At 42.2% G+C, this 22250-nt stretch overlaps 1 protein-coding gene across 1 annotated transcript; it reads right to left on the bottom strand.

Moving 5' to 3' along the window:
• Window positions 1-6483: 6483 nt before the first annotated feature.
• On the bottom strand, window positions 6484-19314 carry PDP2 (pyruvate dehyrogenase phosphatase catalytic subunit 2). The gene is made up of 2 exons (XM_038368724.2): window positions 19120-19314; window positions 6484-12040 (listed from the first exon to the last, which is right to left on the bottom strand). The coding sequence occupies exon 2, from the start codon at window positions 11985-11987 to the stop codon at window positions 10383-10385; it is 1605 nt and encodes a 534-aa protein (XP_038224652.1). The 5' UTR covers window positions 11988-12040; window positions 19120-19314; the 3' UTR covers window positions 6484-10382.
• Between the last annotated feature and the right edge of the window lie 2936 nt (window positions 19315-22250).

Consider the following 22250-nt stretch of genomic DNA (forward strand, 5'->3'; position numbering starts at 1 on the left):
CATGACAAAAATATTATGTTCCACTATCTCAGAACCACTGGCAAAAATGAACATTCCAGTGTTGACAGAGTGGGAAACCCAAACTCACTCCATTTGATTAAAAGCTGGAAGACAAACAGCAGAACGGCCCACTCAGGGTTTCTCCCAAGAGATACTAAGTACCCACAACTCCAATTTAGCTTACTGGAAATTGCAGGTGTTTAGCATCACCCGGTTTAAGGCTAAAAGCAGCAAAGGATCACTGCACCCTTGCTGATGATGCTAAGCTCTTATCCTTTGTCAAGTCATTTGTGAATATTCTTCCCCATTCTATCTATGGTATCTTTAAAGCTCATGATTCTTAAATTTATTTTTTAAATCAGAGCTTGTGCATTTGATAGTTGTTTGCTATTGATGGCTTTGTTTACCATTTACATTTGGAAAATTATGGAAAAAAGTAAAACCTGTGTGTAAGAAACAGCCTGAGGATGAGAACATAGTGAGCAGTTAGAAATATTCCTTAGAAACCTTAACTGAATCCAAATGTGAGAATCATTTTATTCTGGGTTGTTTTGCGTTCACAACAGCAGTGCCAATGTTTGAGAATGAAGCAGCAGTAGAACCTTCCTCTCAGGCCACTTCTGCAGAATCCCACTGCCTCCCAAGATGCCCCCATCACACTTCCATAGATCTGCACTTTTAAGTGACAGTAAATTTGTACAATAGTTGCCAGGGTATTGCCAATTTAACAGCAGAATCCAGGAGATGCCTCCACTAGCTGAGAATAACATGTGAAACACTGAGTAATGAAACTAATGAGTTCAAAAGACTAGCAGAAGCACATTCAGTGTTATCACCCCAATACTCTCCTATACAACATATACTATTCAAGGATAAGCAGGAAAAACACAGTAGGTTTTGAACCCCTACTATACTGAAATGAAAAGTAAATGCCTGAATTACAATACTAACCCCTTTTAAAGGCTTTAGAAAAGGAAATTTAGTTTTTCCTACAGTTAAGGACACTTCCCCACACCCCCTCCACCTTTTTCTACGTGAGACACACTGATTTGTGTTCTTGCAGTCTTCCCCGGGTAAGGCCAGCACCGGTGCTGAGCCTTCTTTACTCCTGTGGCATATTCATTGCAGCACTACTTGGAGAAGCTGATTGGTAAACTTGTACTCCCTCTGCTGGCTACTCCATTAGAGATCAGGCAGAAGGTTGTTTTGTTTTGTAAACCAGACTTTCACGGTGAGAGAATAGGACAACGGAATGGATAAAAACAGATTTTTTATTAAATCAAGTTAGATTTAAATGGAATTATGTAAATTTTCTTAAAAAAACAAAATTAAATCTGAATTTAATACAAAATCTATTATAATCTCTTAAAACATGTAAATAAATATGCTCAGTCCATGAGCTTCTATCAAAAAAACTTTGCATTAAAGGCTGCTCTTCTATGTAAAGAATGAGATGGTTTTCCCCTAACTGTCGAGCTCAAGCTTTATAAATAAAGCACAACACATCATACACTGTATCAAGGGCTTGATCCAGTGGGGGACCCAGAGGCTGTGCTCCTGGGTGCAAGAGACTGGAAAACTCATCACAGGTCTTTGGACCTGGTCTTTGACTCCAGGAGATATCAGCAGGATCATGCACTGAGGCCACCGGGGTGCTCTAATATTAATATTTTATAGTTTCTCCCTGCCTGACCTCTGATTTACTCAGTTCTCAAATTATGACTGACAGTTTATGTTTCCACTCACCATGCAAACTTACTCTCCATTTCATGGAAACACAGTGACCTGCCTAGTAACTTCCAGACCTTGCTTCTGGATGATATGGGCACTTCAAGCAAATGGCCTTGCTCTGTCTCCTTTCATGTGTACACAGAGATTAAGATACAAACAACCAAACTCATTAATTTCTCAACTGCCTCCTTTTTTGTCTCTGAACAAATAAGCTCTATAGTAGAAAAGACGTGGGGTTTTATGAGCAGAAGTCTTGGATTGTTGTTAGTTCATTTTTAAGGGAACAGGGAAATTATGTAACAAGGGAGAAGGATCAGAGTGTACAACCAGAAAGGAGCAACGCTGGTATCAAAGCAACACTATGTGAAGAAGGGACAATATTCTTCAAAGTGCTGCCTCTAGTGTTGATTTCATACCTGGGGATTGGAGGAAAAAATTGCCATGATGGCAGGTTTTAGAAGAGACCCTCTTTGGGAATATTTTCAAGAAATTCTTGTACCTCTGGCTAAAAAGGAACGTGCTATATATAAACAGTGCAACAAAGAAATGTATGGCCAGGTTGTCAGAGTGACACAACTACATTATGAAAAATGCTCCTCAGAAGGTAATGACTGAAGATGATGTAGACATCTTAACAAGCTTGATCAACTGGTACTTATTTTTTGCACCATTCTTATGGACTGCCTACCAATCATGCCTTACTATGCTTGTATGTAACTTAGATTTTCATAAGTGTGTTTTTTGGGTGGACTACTTACATAGGTGCTGGAATTAGGGGTGTTGCTACACCCCCTACCTTGAAGTGGTTTCCATCATGTATAGGGTTTACAGTTTGCTTCCATGGCTCTCAGCACCTCCACTATACAAATTGTTCCAGCACCCCTGATTACTTATGAATTTCAAAGTGTGTATGTTCAAAATATAACTAGTATGTCAGTTTGTTGTGGGGGTGTTTATCAATTATATTTACTTCTACAAATTTTTATTGCTCAATATAATCAAACATCCTAGGTGAAGATTTCCTCTTCAAGAGTAAAGTTTTATTAGGCATTTGTAAGTTAAAAATTTTTAAGGTGGGGTTTTTTCAACTTGTTTGGTATGTTGCTAGACATAGGGATTATTTAACCCCAATGAAGTATTATTTTCCCCTATAAAATTGTATTTAGAATAAAATCATATCATTTAAACAGTGGTATAAACATCTGAAGTAGGAGGAATCTTGCATTTACAATCTCTTTTTCAAGGCAGTGCAATGAGTAATATTCAGAGAGTGAGCTTTTTGTTGTTGTTGTTGTTTAAAACACCATTATGTTTCAGGCTCTAGCTTAGGCTACAGAGTAATGTACATCCATCAGCTGTAAGGTCCACCACTTCAGACTCTTGCTACCACCACCCCCACTGGCAGTGATGTTATTAAACTATGATTGCAGAGGTGTTAACAGGCCACTCTGCTTTGAATGGTCCCTTAGTACGTATTCTAACTATTTATTCTAAACAAGCTGTTACACCTTGCGCTTCAGGTGTGACAAGTACTTTTCCTAGACCTGAAGAAGAGCTCTGTGTAGCTCAAAAGCTTCTCTCTCTCTCTCTCTCTCTCTCTCTCACACCAACAGAAGTTTTTCCAATAAAAGATATTACCTCACCCACCCAGCCTCTCTAAATGATGGTAAGTTACCTGTATCAAAAACAAAAAAAGTTTCATCATCCAGTAAAACCATGGATGAGTTGGTAATTAGGACCAGCCAATTCCAGAACAACTCCATAGATTAAAAAATTATTGAATAAATGAATCAAGCGGTCTCCCTTTCATCTTATTCAAAACAAACATTTCATTGACATGAATCAATCATTATGACCAGGCTACACTCCATACAGCAAAGCAGACATTGTTCCACCCATCAAAACTCAGATTGCAAAAAATTGAGGGAAAATTTGTTAAAGTACTCAATTTCCATTTCATACATGGTATCCAGCAATAAACATAATGATCCAGTAATATGTGCCTGTATGATAATACAAGATGTCTTTTACAGGAATAGGTAGATACATGAAGAAATGCCTATACACCAGAATAGCAGTAAGATCTGTAACAAACTGAGCAAAAATTAAAGCGTCAAGTGCGTACTGTGACAGGGTTGGGCCAGATGGCTATAGGAGAGTAAAAGAAGGCAGATATATTAGCCCCAGGCTAAATAGGTCCCTTTTCCCTGGGTAAGGGAACAGGGAAGGTTCCAGAACAATCAGGAACCTTCTAGAGACAATTAAGACAAGCTGATTAGAACACCTGCAGCCAATCAAGAAGCTGCTAGAATCAATTAAGGAAGGCTAATCAGAGCACCTGGGTTTTAAAAAGGAGCTCACTTCAGTTTGTGGTGTGTGTGTGAGGAGCTGGGAGCAAGAGGCACTAGGAGCTGAGAGACTGAGAACGTGGACTGTTGGAGGACTGAGGTGTACAAGCATTATCAGACACCAGGAGGAAGGTCCTATGGTGAGGATAAAGAAGGGGTTGGGAAGAGGCGCTGGGGAAGTAGCCCAGGGAGTTGTAGCTGTCGCACAGCTGTTCCAGGATGCACTCTAGACAGCTGCATTCCACGGGGCCCTGGGCTGGAACCCGGAGTAGAAGGCGGGCCCGGGTTCCCCCCAAACCTCCCAACTCCTGGTCAGACACAGGAGGAGTCGACCTGGACTATGGGTTCAGAAAAATGGCCAAGCTGAGGGCTGCCGTGAAGCTCCAATGCGAGCAAATCCGCCAATAAGCGCAAGACCCACCAAGATAGAACATGAACTTTGTCACAGTAGCTTTGTCACAGACAATGTTGCAAACACAGCAAAAATGAGAAAAATCTAGAAGATAATGAAGGGAACTTGAAACTTAGAGTGCAGTGCTCATTTGACTCCTCTTTTAACCAAAGACTTGATTCCTGGAGTTGTACTTGTTGAAGGAAAAAGTATTTTGCAATTTAATAGTTACTTTGCTTCAGCTTTACTGAAGACAACAGAAGGATCCAAACTTAATTCTCCCTCAAGATGTACAATGGAATTCACTGGTTGGCTATTTTGAGCTATTTGTTAAGAACTGGCCAATTCTAAGGACAATTTGTGAAGAAAATCATGACAATAGATAGAACTATTACAGCTAAAGGCTATGTCTACACTAGAAACCTTACAATGGCACAGCTGTATCGATGCAACTGCACTGCTGTAAAATCTCCTGTGCGGCCGTTTCATGCTGAGAGGAGAGAACTCACCCCAACATAATTAAACCCATCCCCAACAAGAGGCAGTAACTATGATGGCAGGAATGACACAGTGCTGTCCATACTGGCACATCCGTTGGTGTAACTTATGTTGGATGGGGGGGTGTTTTTTTCATACCCTTGAGCAACATAAGTTTTGCAGATAGTGATAGCATAGACTGACTTAAGAGGAACTATTCAAGCACTACATGTTTGTTGACAGTGTTTTAAAGAAAGTCACACCACCGAACTGGTGGAAGTCACTAGCTGAGCACCTGGAACCAGAATTTGTTGAAGTGCTAAACCAGCTTTTGACAGCAATAGCCTCTTCTGCAGACAAAGAATATTTTCTTTATTTGGACGAATTCATTCAAAGTTGAGAAACTGCTTGGGAGTTGAAAAAAGCAGGAAAACTTGTCTTTCTTTTCCAGTCTAAGAATAAAAATGGAAGAGGAAGAGAATGAGATCTACTAGTTTTAAAAACCTGAAGGACAGCCTACATAACTTAGGAGACTCATTTTCAAGAGACCTAGGCAAGTAGAAACTTAAGCTCCAGTCACTTTCACTTAGGCATATCTGAAAATTGTCCCAGGCTGACCTGAAGTCATCAGTTTAACTCCATGACTAGCTAATTCCTCTATTTAAATACATCATTTAGTTGTGAATGTGAAACATGTTTTGATAAGAGAAGTTTATATACACAAAAACATTTAAGGCTGTTTTAATAAAAAAATATGTTTAATTAAATTCCAGTTACCATTCTAATGCAGCTTGACACAAATCATGAGCAAGTTAATTTACTAAATAAGCAGTTTAATATTGACCATTTTCTAACATATTAAAAATGTATAATTAATAAGAATTTGAAAATAATTAACTATACACATTAAAGCAATGATATAGCTTTAGTTTACCCTCCCAGGTAACAAAAAGTGTACCAAGTCTAGTGTAAAGGTTCTATTTAGTTGTAAATCAACATGTTTTTAATGGTTATAAATAACCAATGAGAATGCATCTTTGTTTAGAAAGTAACTGAAGTTCAAATGGAAAAGTTGATTAAAAGTTATGATTCAAATCAAGGCTTTCCACTTGATTTAAATTGCTGATTTTAAAATCACCTTGATTTAAATCAATCCACCCTGTAGTATAAACATTCATTTGCACTGTTTAGAGGACCATTTTCAGATTAATTAGAAACTTTTATTACATGGCATCAGATGTTTTCAAAAATCAGTTCTTGGAACTATTTTCTAATTTTCCTGCCTCCCCATTAAAGAAAATGCAACACCAGCAGAAATTTAGAACTTTCAAGTAGATAAGTAAGGTTCAATTAAATATACCCAGGAAAGTTAACTGATTCTAACCTTCACATTCAGCAACCCAGAAGACTGGATGATGACACCAGCAGAGGTGGTGTTTTGATCATGGCCTCACTGTAGAGGTCAGTACACTAACACCCACCTTAGGGCCCCCCAGACAAATAAAGTGGCATTTTGAAATCAGTTTCACACAAGTGTAGGATGCATATTTTTATTTACAAAATATTAATTCACTTCAATCTTTACAAAAGTTAGAAAAAACAAACCGTATGAAGCTTTGAAAATTTAAATACAAATAAGTCACTGTAAGGAGAGAGAGAAAAGCATTCTTACACCAAACACTCAACAAACAAAACCAAATATTTGTGCATAATATAAATAAGTTCCAAAATTATGCCCAAAAGTTATAGCTCAAATGCAAATTAAAGTTAGGTTTACATAAACACATTTCCTTGGAAGGGATGAGTACCTACACCAGTGTTTCAACTAAGATTATTTTATTTAGATTTAAGAGGCACATTAGGTGTGCAAAAAAACAAGTTCCATAGGCAATAGGTAGTTTTATTATTACCTCTTGACTTGATCTTATAAAAATACTGTTAAAGTGAAAAATGTTTAATCTCCAGGCATAAAGTTGACTCAAACTAAGCCAATTAAACTGTCAGTAAAGCTACAGTAGCTATTTAGGACACAGCAAGGTTTACACAGCTAAACTTAACTACCAAGTTATCCTGTGTGATATGATCAACATATTAACTTCATTTAAATTGGTTTAGCACTGAAGCATGTTGCCACAATATTAAAGCACTGCATACTGTACACATTAATGCCTATTAAACATGTTTATGCAGTTATAAAGATAAGTTATGACCACATTCTGACTGAAGTTGATGGAAGTTTTGCTATCAACTTAATCACCAACAGGAATTGGCCACCATTGGTTTCCAACAAAATGCAAGAGTGTGTGCAGCTAAACACCATTATTTGCCAGTAAACTGAATGATCAGCACTTGCTGGTTTAATGTTACCATTTTCCAAGGAACAATAATTACAGTGGTACAAGTTAAATCAGGCACAGACTGGCATGAAATTAGAGCTAGTACCATTTCTATTGTCAGATGTGACTGCAATCCCCAAAATAATAATCACCAATTTGCTAACAAACAACAACAACAAGACGACGTTATATTTGCATATGTAGCAGTAACACATTAGATCATTTGGGACACTCGTTGCACACACAGCTCAATTTTTGCACAACAAAACCCCTGACCACATGAATTATATAATATTCACAAAATTAAAGACTACGTCATTTTAACTATACCTTAAAAGTACTTAGATTTGCAACACTGTACTTTAACAGATAAAGGCTTGCATTTCCTCTAAGTATTTTACTGAGCATATTGATTGCTTTTATATATGTATATAAAGTTTTGATTTTATCTACTCTACCAAAGTCTAGCACCTTTGTTCTCTTAGCCACATGACTAATGAGATAGTGCCCTTATCTAATAAGAGGTAGTCTAGATATACACTCCTTTACAGCACTATTTTTATGGTTACAGTTGGACTGACGTAAACAACGAAACCATACAGCTGCTCATTTATAGACACTTACAAAAAACCAAGTGTAGGCATATGGGAAAAGATATCCCACTTAAACAATTCAGAGAGATTAAGGCTAAATAGGAACTAGAGGTTTGGGGAGGGCTCTCAAAATATTTGCTTCAAGACTAGTCTCCTCCTTAGCTTTGCAGCCTACAATTCCTCCTCCACAGCCTTTCTCCTCTTCTTCCAATGAGAGATGTCAGTGAGCCCAATGCCACCTGAGCAGGTAGGGATGGATTAAGACTAAATAAGACTATGAGACACCAAAACTTCAACACCCCCTATAACAGTCCCCTAAACCCGACACACACATACTTTTCCTTCAGCCTCCACCACCAATCCAAGACACAAATCTTCTTCCTTCAGCCACCCTTTCTGCTGTATATATCAAGCACAGAAATGCCACATTTGACTAGCAATACGGAAAAAATGCCAGCTGCCTTAAAGTTAAATTGCCTTTTCTGCTCCAATATGTGCTTAACAAAATACTTTAAGGTATGTTTCTTTTATGGTGCTAGGATCCTGATTCAGAAAAGCATCCCTTATTATGCAAAGCAGTTAAGCATGGGCTTAAAGTTACACATATGCTTAAGTGCTTTCAGGTACTTGGACCCATAAATCAAGACAGTCCAATCTGAGGGAAAAGAACATTTAGATAATATGGAGAGAAAGCTGTTACAGTTGCAACCAGGAATGCAATAATTGTTAGCATAACATCAAAATACATACACTTGATTGTCCCAAATCTGCCTAAGATTAATCATCCATATTAGTATTTTTAACAATTTGTACAGTTTCCTATGTAGCTTTAATGTGGAATCTTATTTAAATGCTCTACAAACCGTTAATAACAGTTTATACTGATGAATAAATGAATTGTTTTTTGGAAAAGCCACATGACACAAATGCTACTAATTTAGACCCAAGACTATCTACTTTACAGTTACTAGGAGGAGAAATATCCTCTGAACTGTAGATATCTTTAACACTCTAACATGCAAGAAAATTAAGAAAAAAAGCCACCCTTTTGTTAAAAATAGAGCACAAGGCAGGGTGGGGAGGGAGGAGGTGAAGTGGAGCTCCACATATTACTAACTCTGCAGCGCACACCCAGGTACTTTCCTGGCAGCAACCACAGTAAAACTGAGGCCTCTGTTCCCAGAACTACAGTATATACATTCCTGAAGGCAGCAATTATGCCAATGCATAACAAAAAAAGTCACAATGTAGACCAGATTTTTAAAAAGGAAAGCTAGTTTCAAGCTTTAAATACGGTATTCTAGAAGGTGGAGTATAAAAGAAAGCTATACAATGTTGATTCTTTTAGTACAACTTAAACATGAATGTTTTTAAATGTAAAAAAAAATATTCACCAAGGAAATAAGGATCTGAATAGTAATCAAGAGCATTTAAAGAGCATTGTACACATGGACATAAGCCGTTCATGTCCCAAAAGCAGGGGGAACAGAAAAAACAAGAACGAAGTTATCTTTGCTGAAATGCCAGTATGGTTGTCAATTCTATTTTTTTTTAAAGAAAAAGTAAATGCAGTATTGTTTCTAACTGCTACATTTAAGTTTCAGATGCACTTATTAATTGCAAATACATAGATGGACAATATCTAAGTTACACTTTCACAGATTGATCTATGAAATATTGTGCACTAAAGCAGCAGTTTCTAATATAAAATGGATTTTTAGTAAGTCAAACAATATTCATAAGAAAATACTCCAATCAAGTACTGTTGGAGTGGTAAAAGTACTCATTAAATTAGAAATATACAATATTCCTAAAAACAAGATTGTAAACGATTTTAAAGTGTGCTAGAGCTATGGATTGTTACACATGTATGTATTCGCACACATGCTGTTTCTATTCAGTTTCACACTTTAAAGTCAGCCAGTCTTGAAAAAAGTATGGTTTGTTTCCTTACAGTAGGCATAAATTATTATTAGCAATTAGTCAATTTCAAGTATCTGATACAATACAGTGTCCATTCCTAGTGTACAGTCCTAAATTTTGACTACTATGCTTTGAGAGGAGGCCACACTATCTTACATGAGGCCTTTGAACAATGGCTCCTTTTTGCTCTTGGTTCTGTTACAAGTACTATCCTTCACTGACAAGTTATAGTAGTTTAGATCAATTTGTATGCTTTTTGTTCATTTCAGAAGTTTTGCCATTGGTGTCAATGGGACCAGGAGTAGGTTCACTGTCTTTCATTCCTGCCTCCACTTACATTTTACTGAACTGCTAGCAGTACGTTTTACTTCAATCAGCACAAAACTGGGAGCCCAGAGAAGTCTTACAAATTAGTTGTTCTAGAAAATTATTTCCAAAAGAGCTCATGGTTACTCAGTATTAAAAAACAGGGGACTTGCAGGCAATAGCATTTGTAACGGCTTGACTATTAGTAGAAGTAAACATTAATGGTCCCCAGTATCAGAGTTGGCCATTCCATGGTACAATATTAATGCAACCCCTATTAATTTTCTTTGTAGTAGCTGTCAATTGTATCTGAATTAAAATATACCACAGTAACAGTGATGTCATCTCTATACATCCTTGCTAGATCTTCAGGTAAAGTCAACATTGCAGCAAGTTTCTCTTGGTCTATCTCTCCATTTTCATTATCTCCAATTGCATGCCTTATTAGGTGAGTGGCTATATTCTGGTCATATGAGCCAACACCCCTGGCTTTTCTATGACGCAGCAGACTTTGCATGTAACCCAACCTGGCTGGTTTCTGAAAAGTCATCCTTGGTTTCTGCACATTAGCTTGTGCTAGGTGTTCTGCAACAAGTTTTATGACATCCTCATTGTTCAGCATGTCCCACAGTCCATCTGAAGCAATAACTAGAAATTTATCTTGACACCTTAGTTTATGGTAGGTGACTTCAGGCTCTGCAATTAAATAGGGAGGTGTATAGTAATTGGGAGGAGCATACTGATAAATATTTAAAGCCTCAACATCACACCCATTCTCCAGAATATTGTGTTGCAGTTCTTTACTCCATTTGAATCTGACATCTCCGAAAGCTCTAGAGGGCATGAGAATCCCTAGTAGCCTGTTGTTTATGATTACAGTTTCCGCCTCAGATTTAGGATGTTCTCCCTTTAACCTTCTGCTTTCTGCTTCATTAAAAGCACTGTGATCTTGAGTAAGTGAGAGTGCAGACCATGTTCCATCATCTTCTTGAACCCCTAAGACTGCCCTGCAATCCCCAGCATTTGCAATGTGTAAGTGAACACTGTCAATGTGAGCCACACAGGCTGTTGCACCAGAGAAAGCCACTTGAAGGGCAGTGTTTTTCATCATTTCATTTTCTAGGGAAGCCTGAGCTTCCAGTGATATATCTGAATCTAACCTTTTGAATGCATATATCAAGGCTTCTTCTACACTGAATCCCAGTTCTATGTCTAGGTTCAATAGTTCCTGCCAAAAAACTCTGAGGTGATCCAAATACAGCGAGGCTACTTCTTGGTACATGTCATTTGGATACTTGTACCACTGCAGAATTGGCAGAACTGGTTTCATGCGTTCCATGGCAAACTCAATCTCTTCCAGCGTTTGTTGAGACATGAGAGAGACAGCTATATAATAGAATAGTCTCTGACTTACCGACTGAGCACATGCATAACCTGCATGACCATCAAAGACCCCAAACATCATGCCTTTGGTCTGCAAGCATGTGGCTGCACTTCTACGATCTTCATTAGGTGTGTTGGCAGCCAGCTGGTTACTCTCAAATTTCAGCACAGAATTTGTGTTTTTACCATCAAATTCATGAATTTTATGAGAGAATTCACCTGCTCTTAGTATATCATTTATCTGTGATGGTGTCAACTGAAGACTGGAGTAGTCTTCTTCAGTTGAAGTATGTCTGAATGCTTTTTTTAAGGTGAAGACATTGTCGATGCTCCAGCTCAGCACAAAAGGGGAAAGAGGCCCTTTGGCAAATCCACACTTCCATTTAATCTTGTTTATGTTTGGGATGTATCTTGAGTACAAACATCCTTTTCCTTGCAAAACAATGATACTGTTTCTTGCAGAACTTAAAATCCTGGAGGATACACTACTGGACATCATAAGATGAACTCTTTGTAGAGTGAGTCCTTCAGCAAAGGAAATTTTTTCAAGACCTAGGAGTTAAAAATAAGGCAGATGTAAAAAATTAGAAGCCACGCACAAATGTTCCACATGTAGTCCCTAGAGCTTGAAAAAACAGCTGAATTTTTAACATGCTATTGAAGGACAAGAGAGTGTTATACAAGCACCGGCTCTTCCATCACTTACTTGTAAGTTCACGGAATATAAGAGTCTAAGTGTGTCTCTTTTATAATTATCTCACTGGAACAGGTAGGGTAAGTTTATCACACTTCAAATAGTCAAAAATTTTTCGCATTAATCACAGCAAGATTAAAGTAAGAAACTGCAGTAGTGGTGAGAAATGCAAGCTTCAATAGCTCATTGTGATAGACTACAGGTGAAAATAAGCAGAACAAGCAGTTAAGCATGTGTCTAACTTTAAGCCCATGCGTCAGTGCGTTCATGTATTGGGACTCATAAATCAAGATAGTGGTATCTGAGCGAAAGGAACATTGAGACAATACAGAGAGAAAGTTATCTGATGGTTGCAGTATGTTAGCTATCCCAGGCAAGAACTAGAAATAATTATCTCCTGCTGGTCACCAGTGCTGACCCTATAAGAAAAACCAAACATCAGAATGATGACTATGCTACTAAGTATACATTATGTATTATTTAGTCCTAGACACCCAATCACCACATAGTAAATGCCCAGAGAAAACAAGTCCTGCCAAACAGTCATTTAGCGTAGCTCCTATAACAGAAAGCTGCTGAGGATAGGCATATCTAGTTCTAAATTGCTTATATCCAGACAGTGAGTTCTGCTCCCTCTTGTCAAATAATTTCACAATGGCATGTCATAATATGTATGCACTCCCACAAAAAACAAAACAAAACAAAAAAAAAACCCCAAACCACCGCACACTGCCTGGGGGTTAGTGAGCTTCTGAATCTTGTCGGTCTCCAGAAACCAATCTAAAAATGCTACAGGCAGAGACCCCAGTCTTAATGCCTGGATGCAAAACCACCGAAGGTTACTCAAACCAATTAGTGTTCATCTGTAAGTGGATCTGTAACCAAGAGGAGAGGAAGCACTGGGCCTGACAGCAGCAGACATCTGGAGGCGTTCATGACAATCTAGATAAGCTGCCACCATCTCACTACAGGTGTTAGATATCTGTAGTTGCAAATGGCGAGAAAACTTTAAGCAGCTCACAGGCTAAATGACCCAGAATCAACCTTTACAGACATGTTAGAAAAGTATGTAAATGGTAATTAGGGCCATTCCATGTTAGGGAGCCTAGAACTAAGTTTGAAATGCAAACTTCTATTGTTAGAGAATTAGAGATAATACAACTTGTATGTGTTTAGTTATATCTTGTTAGATGTTAGCCATGTAAACAAACAGTTCTTGTCTATTACTATAGCTATTGATTCAAAGATCAAAGGGGAATATTAACATTTAGATGAATCTTGGGTGAAATAATGTCATTTGTCTACATGTCTCTTTTCAACTTTGTGGTAAACTGACTGGTGACATTTGGGAAACAGAAGGTTACATCAAAAGCCTATTGTTCCCCCAGGACTATATGGTTAAGAGGCTGCTAGAAAACTGTATAAAAGATTCTTGGGACCTGATCCTTTCATCTCAGATCTGATTGATGCTTTATGCAGAGGAATTTTCCGTCATAAAACTGAGATCTCCAGCCCCATCTAGATCACCCTGAATATGAACATTGATTATAACCTATGGACTAATTCTGAAAGAACTCTTTGCAACTACAAAGCTCACCATTTCACCATCACACTGTAAGAGAGCACTTGTCTGCCATTCAGAAACAGAGGGAAAAATTTAGCCTGAAAGTAGATAAGCATATAGTTGTACACTTCTTACTCCCGGGCTAAGTTTTGTTCTCTACTTACGTGTAGCAGATTGAACACAATGGTAGTTGCACTTGCTTAATCAGAGCTGGGTTTAACCCCTGGGGCATGGAGAACAAAATAATACCATAGCACTATGACAGTGAAGTTGGTCCAATAAAAGATATCACCTCACCCACCTTGTCTCTTTAAATTGAAGGAACATTCAAGCACTTTCAGTTACACTACTGATATTCCCACACAGAGTTGAGAGTATTTTTTAAAACAATGTGTGACACTGATATATGCCACTAAGGCAGATCACCTGCGAGGACCATCCCATCTTCCAAGTAGTCATTAAGAGAGGTTGGGATTTCACAATGTATTGGCTTCTCTGGCAGAGAAGTCAGCAACAGAGATGCAGGATAATCCTGCTAGTAATATCTTTTGATGAATGGCAGCAAATCCCAAACATCAAGAACAGAAGATGAGAAAACAGCAAAGCCCTTTTCTACACTGGTGATATTTACTTAAAGATTCCCACCAAAGCCAACAATGTCTTCCAGCAAGGGGAGCATTAGTTCATTCAAGGCTTCCCCAAACGGATCCATTTTTAAAACAGTGTTTTTACTGGACTTGCTTTCAGCAGGTTTAATTAAAATAGTAGTTAAAAAAAAACTCACATGTCCATCTATCCCAGTTCAACAGCTCCAAGAGTTGATTGACTGTTGTAGATTTCACATAGGCATTTCTACCTCCAGCACTCCAACCAAGACTTGTAACTCAGGCCGTTAGCAGCTTTGTCTATTTTCAGCATTGTGACTCATCGGTGGTGGGTATCGTAGGCAGGGGAAGGCTGTGCCTCCCCAAACAGGCTGGCGTGAAGACTGTGCCTCCCCAAACTACCTGGCGTGGCCTCACCCATGCTCTACTCTCAGGCGCCCTCCTGCCGGCTGTTCCCTTCTGTGGCCGAGAAGCTGGGGCAGGCAGACTGGGGGCTGCAGTGTGCGCAAGACCCCCAGGCTGGGGCCATGATGCACTGAACCACCCATCTTTCCGATGCTGGGACCATGCCACCCACCCAGCGCGGTGGGGCTGGGTTCACGCGGGGGGCTGGCAGCTGTGGAGGGGGGTGTTCCGGGTTCCAATGGGGAAGGGGGGGACAGAAGGGGCGAGGCCTTGGGCAGAGAGGCTAGCCTCCTCCAAGGGCACATTCACCCACTGCCCATGCCTGCATGCCTTAGCATCACACCCCTCCCCATCACACCAATAGACACTTTTACAATTCGTTGTGTGTCTATCCTGTTAGTAAATTTACAATTGAGTAGAGTAAATTAATTAGGCCAATTTGTCTGGAGTTGTCTTACCAAAGAGAAACCTATTTGAATTCAATAATCCTCCTTGCTTTGCAAAGCTATAGTAGGCATTAGAGCAGTTCTTACCTATTTGATGCTTAAGTACTCACACTCAAACGCTATTAAACATTGGGTAGATCCCTGCAACAGTTCGCAAGTTCGGCTGATGGTTTCATATCAAGTTTGCATTCAATAAAAATGTGTTTCTTTACTGTAAGAAGGGCTTTATGGTATATGTGAGATGGAATGCTTATGAAGCATCCCTTCTACTGAATATCTATTGTGTTAGATCAGAGCCTACTGTACTACTCAACCAATACTCATTTTACCTTAGCCAAACTTTTTGCCTCAGGTTCAAAACTGGAGATGGAATGCCCAAACAGTTATAGTGGCATTGTTAATCTGAAAACATCCTGGTTCAGAAAAGAACAGCAAAGTCCTGAGGTTTGCATGGCTATGTGTTGTCATCCACAGATGAATCCATGCTGAAATGGAGGTCTTTGCTCAAGGTGCCATGATGAACAGAACCATGTTCTGAACATCATAATACAGAGATTGTTGGAGCAGCCATCTCTGGATTTGGGATTCTTATCCATTGTCTTCAGTGCCTCACCTTCAGCCCCTTTATCTTCTCCTTGCACTGCTGTCAGTCCATATGATCCTTTGATCAGACTTCAGCTGCTGAGATATACCTTTGTACAGTTCGACATTCCTCTTTGAAGAGCTAAAACAGTGCTTTTTGCTTGCTTTGGCCTACAGCTGCACGCTACTATCTGGGTTTACCAAGTACTCTGATGCTATATCCAATAATCGGAGCCGGGTGAGGCTGGAGAAACTGAACGCAGACAGGCCATGTGGGACTGAGGATGTTTAGCAGAGGCATATAAGCAACTTCCAGTCAGGAGTCAGAGCACAGGTAGATGGCAAGATAGTAACGCAGGAATTGGTTCTGGGGCGGGAGGTGGGTGGTTTGTGGGAAAGGAGTGGAGGACCATCAGGTCTTGATTTTTGTGATTGGCCATGGCTGCACATTTTCACTGTAACTACCTTGGGTTAGTAATATGTAGGATAACCAAACTCCAGTTGTGCCTTATACCTCAGGACATGGTGGTTGCATGAGCACACAGATAGGTGAACACAGAGCACGTTCTAGGGAAAACCGTGGTTGAACCCAAGTCTGCAGTGAAGACAAGTTGCAGTAGTGTAAACCCTGATTTACATCAGCGCATGCATCAATATTACGGGTCTATAGAAGTGTAATTATATTGATTTAGTTACACTGGTGACCCTCCCCCCCCCCCCCCGCTTTTTTTTTTTAAATGTGAACAGGACCAAACATCAACATATATGTTGATTCCTGCTTTGACAACAGCTTGTGTTGCTCAGTGGTAATTTGTCATCCTGTGTCATCTGCCACATCGCTGTTGCCATCACCCTCTCTGTACTTTCCTTGGGGTACAAAATGCAAGCTTCGGCTCTGCTCAGGGCACGGCAGAGTTGTGAAAGTAGGGGAAAGCCATATGCCCAGGCAAATTCCATTTTGCAGCATCCTAGCAAAGGCCTCAGATAGAGCCAACCATTATTTAGGCTCCTGACTGTTAGGCCATTTCTACACTAGAGAGCTTACTTACAGTGGCACAGATGTACTGATGCAGCTGCGGCGCTGTAAGATCTCAAATGTAGCCACTCCATGCCAATGGGAGAGAGCTCTTCCATTGATATAAATAAACCACCCCCAACAAGCAGCAGTATCTATGTCAGCAGGAGAGTGCCTCCCGCCAACATAGCACCATCCACACCAGCACTTCTGTTAGTGTAACTTAGGCTGGTCGGGGTGTATGTTTTTCACACCTCTGAGTGACATAAGTTATCCCAACAACAGTGCTAACACAGACATAGTCTTAGTGTGAACACCTTTTTGTGAATTTCTTTAAAGACCTAGCAAGTCATTTGCTTAAATTTACCACTTAGAGCTGGACGGAGGACAACAATTCCGTTTTGCAACAACTTCTGAGGTTTCAAATTTGTTTTCATTCCACATGAAGTGAAAATAAAACCTTTCAAATATTTTTTGTGAAAGGGATTTGTGTCAAAGTGTCTGTTTTCCAATCAAAACGGTCAGGGTTTCAATTAATCTCTATGTCCGGATTTATCTAGAGTTCACAGTGGACTTCAGAAACCTTCCTGGTGAGAACTTCAATGAATTGAGTCTCTCTCTGGAAAACATTTCAGTTTTAACAACCCAGCATATTTTGACAAAAAGTTATCTAAAGCAGTGGTTCTCAAAGCCGGTCTGCTGCTTGTTCAGGGAAAGCCCCTGGAGCGCCAGACTGGTTTGTTTACTAGCTGTGTCCGCAAGTTCGGCCGATCGCGGCTCCCACTGGCTGCGGTTCACCGCTCCAGGCCAATGGGGGCTGCGGGAAGGGCGGCCAGCACATCCCTTGGCCCACACTTATTCCCGCAGCCCCCATTGGCCTGGAGCAGCAAACTGTGGCGAGTGGGAGCCGTGATCGGCCGAACCTGCGGACGCGGCAGGTAAACAAACCAGTCCGGCCTGCTGGGGGGCTTCCCCTGAACAAGCGGCAGACCAGCTTTGAGAACCACTGATCTAAAGTGTTCCAAACAACTCTAATACTACTCTTCCTACATTAACAGGAGCGGCCTATTGCCATGAAGCAATACGAACCCTATAAATAACTCATATTTTTAATTTAGTGAAGGATGGTTGTTAGATCATTTGAGAGAGACCCCACTTGTTCATTTATCTACTTTTTGCATTCTCTACTGCCCCTACCTGCATGACTCCTCTTAAGGGCACGTGGTGCTATCAGACCTGACACTGAAGCTTTCTACGCAGAACTTGCCTTGAGCACCTCAGTAATTCTAAACACTCCCTTTGAAAAGTAAAGCTACAGTCTGGTTCTGTACCGTATGACTACACAACAGGGTGAGGGCTCTGGCTGATGATATGGGCTCCAGGATCGGGTCAGAAATGATGGGTTCAGGGTATGGGAGGGAACTCCCAGTTGGGAAAGGGGCTTGGGGTGCAGGGTCCGGATGGGAGTTTGGGTGCAAGAGGGGACTGGGGCAGGGGATTGGGGTGCGGGAGGCAAGTTGGGATGCAAGCTCCTCCGGACAGCGCTTACTTCAAACGGCTCAGGGGAACTTGCCACCCATTTGGCTCCCAGGCAGAAGCGCGGCCAGGCGGTTCCCCACGCTGGCGCCGCCCCCCCATAGCTCCCACTGACCACGGTCCCTGGCCAAGGGGAGCTGCGGAGCCGGCGCTCAGGGTAAGGGGCGCGTGCGGAGTCCCCGCGGCTGCCCCTACGCCTAGGAGCCAGAGGGACATGCCGGCTGCTTCCCAGGAGCCGCGCAGAGCCAGGTAGGGAGCCTGCAAGCTCTGCGCCAACCGGACTTTTAAGGGCCCAGCGGTGCTGACCGGAGCCGCCAGGGTCCCTTTTCGGCAGGGCGCTCGGATCGAAAACCGGCCACCCGGCAACCCTATCGGAGGCACCTCCCGTCCCCCCAAGGGGAGAAGCGTAACAGCCGCCCGCCCTCGGCGCTGTGCGCTCGCGGGACCAGCCCACGCCACCCGGGCCGGGGCTCGCCTGGCCCTTCCCTGGAGCCCTCCCCCTGGCGGCGAGCCAGCGGGCGGCCGGCCCAGCGCAGACACACGGGCGCGGCCGAGAGCCGCCCGGCCCCTCCCCAGCGGAGCGTGCCTGGCTCGCACTCGCCGCCTAAGCGGCTGGGGTAGGGCTCAGCGGCGCCGCAGGCGGGAAGGGGCCGCACCAGAGGCCGCGGCTTCGCGCCCTGCAGCGGCTCCGGCCTCAGCATCGCCACAGCGCCGGGGGGAGCCGCTCCGGCTCCGGCTCCGGCCCCCGCCCAGCGATGCGCTTCGGCCCCGCAGGCGCCCTTACCCGGCTGCAGGGACGCCGCTCTCGGGCTGCCGCCGCGCTGGCCCAGACGCTAGTCCGCGGTGCCGGTTGCGAGCCCGGGGCTCCAGGGCGGAGGGGCCCTGACGCGCAGAGCCGGCAGCCAACCGGCTGCTCCGCTTGGGGAGCCTCCCACACGCCCCGCCCGGGGCGGCGGCGGCCGCTTCCTCCCCGTGTGAGGGGAGCGCGGGGCGGGGAGAGGAGCGGCAGAGCGGGGCCGTAGGGGAGACGCTCTAGGGGCTGGGCTCGGGGCTCTAGCGCCAGGGCAGCGGCCCCTCCACGCCGTGGCTCGGACTCCGTGCTCAGGAGCGGTGCTGCAGGCCGCATGTGGGGTCCCCCGAAACCTTTCCACAGCCAGGCCTGGTGGGACGTGCTTCTGGGCCCAGCGTACCCCGTTACCCGCCAGAGCCGGGGAAAGCCCAGCTCAATCTTGGTCCGTGGTGTGTGTTTGAGTCTAGCAGGAGCTATTACTGTAGTTAACAGACAGCCATTCTCTCCGTGCAACAAGACAACGTGCCATCTACCCCTGCAGAGACACTTGCTTGTCACCATGGAAGGTTTTCCTCCTTTCCCCCCCCCTGCTGCTGGTGATGGCTTATCTTAAGTGATCACTCTCCTTACAGTGTGTATGATAAACCCATTGTTTCATGTTCTCTGTGTGTGTGTATCAATCTCCCCTCTCTTTTTTCCACCAAATGCATCCGATGAAGTGAGCTGTAGCTCACGAAAGCTTATGCTCTAATAAATTCGTTAGTCTCTAAGGTGCCACAAGTCCTCCTTTTCTTTTTGCGAATACAGACTAACACGGCTGCTACTCTGAAACCTGTCACTAAGGATAAATGTAATATTATGTAATAAATGTATAAAGCAGGTGCCCTTTGTTCCCTCCTTGTCCACTACCCACTAAGCTATCTACCCTAGACTTATTTTAACTGTCTGACTCCCTAAGCAGCTACAAATAGCAGGCATGATTTTAAAAAAAAGCAAAGTGATGTTTTCTCCTTTTCCAGCCATTATTATCATGGCCGGAGGCACATGGAATTTCAGGCTTACATCCTCAGTAACAGTTTTCCTAGATATAACAGTCTCGTATGCCACACCTGTGCAGAGCTAGATATAGGAGCTCTTTACCTTTTCCAGTAGGACCCAGTACCTGTTTCTAACCCTTTATCTCAACAGAACTGATGGAAATCCATCTGAGATACCTGTAAGGTCAAGGAGCTGGGTGGGAGTGTTAGGGGAGAGCTAGAAGCTGATGTTCTTACAGCATTGCTCCTTGATACCCCAAAGTGAGAGAGCAGAAGGGAAGAGAAGAAAAGTACATTTGGGGACTAATTTTAAAAACGGCGTGCATATGTGCCACAAATATTTGCAGGTCACAAGTACAAATTGTGTGCCATAACACAAGAACTAGGGGGTCACCAAATGAAATTAATAGGCAGCAGGTTTAAAACAAGCAAAAGGGAGTATTTCTTCACACAACGCATGGTCAATCTGTGGAACTCTTTGCCAGAGGATGTTGTGAAGACCAAGACTATAACGGTTCAAAAAAGAACTAGGTAAATTCATGAAAGGTTGATCCTTCAATGGCTATTAGCCAAGATGGGCAGGGATAGAATCCCTAGCTTTTGTTTGCCAGAAGTTGAGAAAGGGTGATGGGATGGATCACTTGATTACCTGTTCTGTTCATTCCCTCTGAAGCACCTGGCATTGGCCACTGTTGGAAGACAGGATACTGGGCTAGATGGACTGTTGGGCTGGCCCACTATGGCCATTCTATATTCTTATGGCAACTATAAATGCCAAATGGGTAACAGCGCACAAATGGCCAGTTATATGAATAGTTGGACTTTGTGAGGAAAACTTTATTTGTATGTACAATCTTGGCAACTACCTTAGCAAGGTAGATGCATCTATGTGTTCATACAATTTTAAACGTCAGTATTTTAAGTCAAGAAGGTACTAACCTGCACTCCTCATTTTTAACAATTTTTACCAACTGGCTAGCTCTGCCTATTTAGAATCTGATTTATGGATAGCTTTACAGAATCAGAAAAATTAGAAACGGAAGTCAGCTATATAGATTATAAGCTCTTTGTGGCAGGGAACATCCTTGTGTTCTCTTTGTATAGTGCCTACCAGGAAAGAGTCGGGCTCTTTGATTCAGGCTCCTAGGTACTACCATAACAATACAAATACAATTGGCCATTCCAAGCCAATTGTTTCTTGGAGAGTTGTTCCTATGGTACATTTTCTTTAGCTTTATTCAACCTTATTTTACACATTCCAAATGGTGGTGGATTTTACAGTTTCGTAAATAATCTTCCCTAATAGTTTAACGTAATTTCAAGTACCTAGATTGCGCTTTCCTGAGATGGTAGTTTAAATGTTTGATTTTAAATCATTGGTTTACTGTATTCCAAGTAATGAACAACAAAAGGTTTCTAATGAGCGCCCATAGGATAAAAGCTCCTTTTCTTTTGCCCCTACTGAGTATACTTGAGGGTTTTTCTTTTGGTTTATTTGTTAAATTTTCGTAATACTGACTCATGATGTCAGGTGGACATATGGATACTCAGCACTTCTGACAAACAAACCAACCCCAAGGACTCTTAAGTTGTTGAGCACCCAGAACTGTGGCAACCAAAAGTTACAGGCCATTTTTGAAAATGGCATGCATTTGAGGCCTGATCTGATACCCTTAAAACCCATGGGAATCTGTTGACTGATTTTAATAGGTTTTCAGCAGGCCCTGAAAGCACAGGCCTGGATTGGTGGGGTGCAGCTGTATCACCTCAGTAGCAGCTTTGAGACACCAGGGAAACTTTGCTAGTTGCTATACCCCTTAAGATAAGTGCAGCACATGCTCATTTCCACAACCAGCTAGCCAGTTATGAAAGAGACTGTGCTCAAGGACTATGCTTGTGATCAGTCTTTGGGGGAAGGGGAGGACAAGGCTATGGTGGCCCTCGTGTAACTCCATGCCCCGCTCCCCCCCCCCCCAGCACCATTACCATGGAGAGGCCAGCCACAGCCAAGCCCTTAAACTGAATCCTGTAATCCTGTGGGTGCAGTGGCCCACGGGTGCAGAGTTCATTGAAAAATCAAGGTCTAAG

This window comes from Dermochelys coriacea, chromosome 12 (genome assembly GCF_009764565.3).
Source record: "Dermochelys coriacea isolate rDerCor1 chromosome 12, rDerCor1.pri.v4, whole genome shotgun sequence".
Lineage (NCBI taxonomy): Eukaryota > Metazoa > Chordata > Testudines > Dermochelyidae > Dermochelys > Dermochelys coriacea.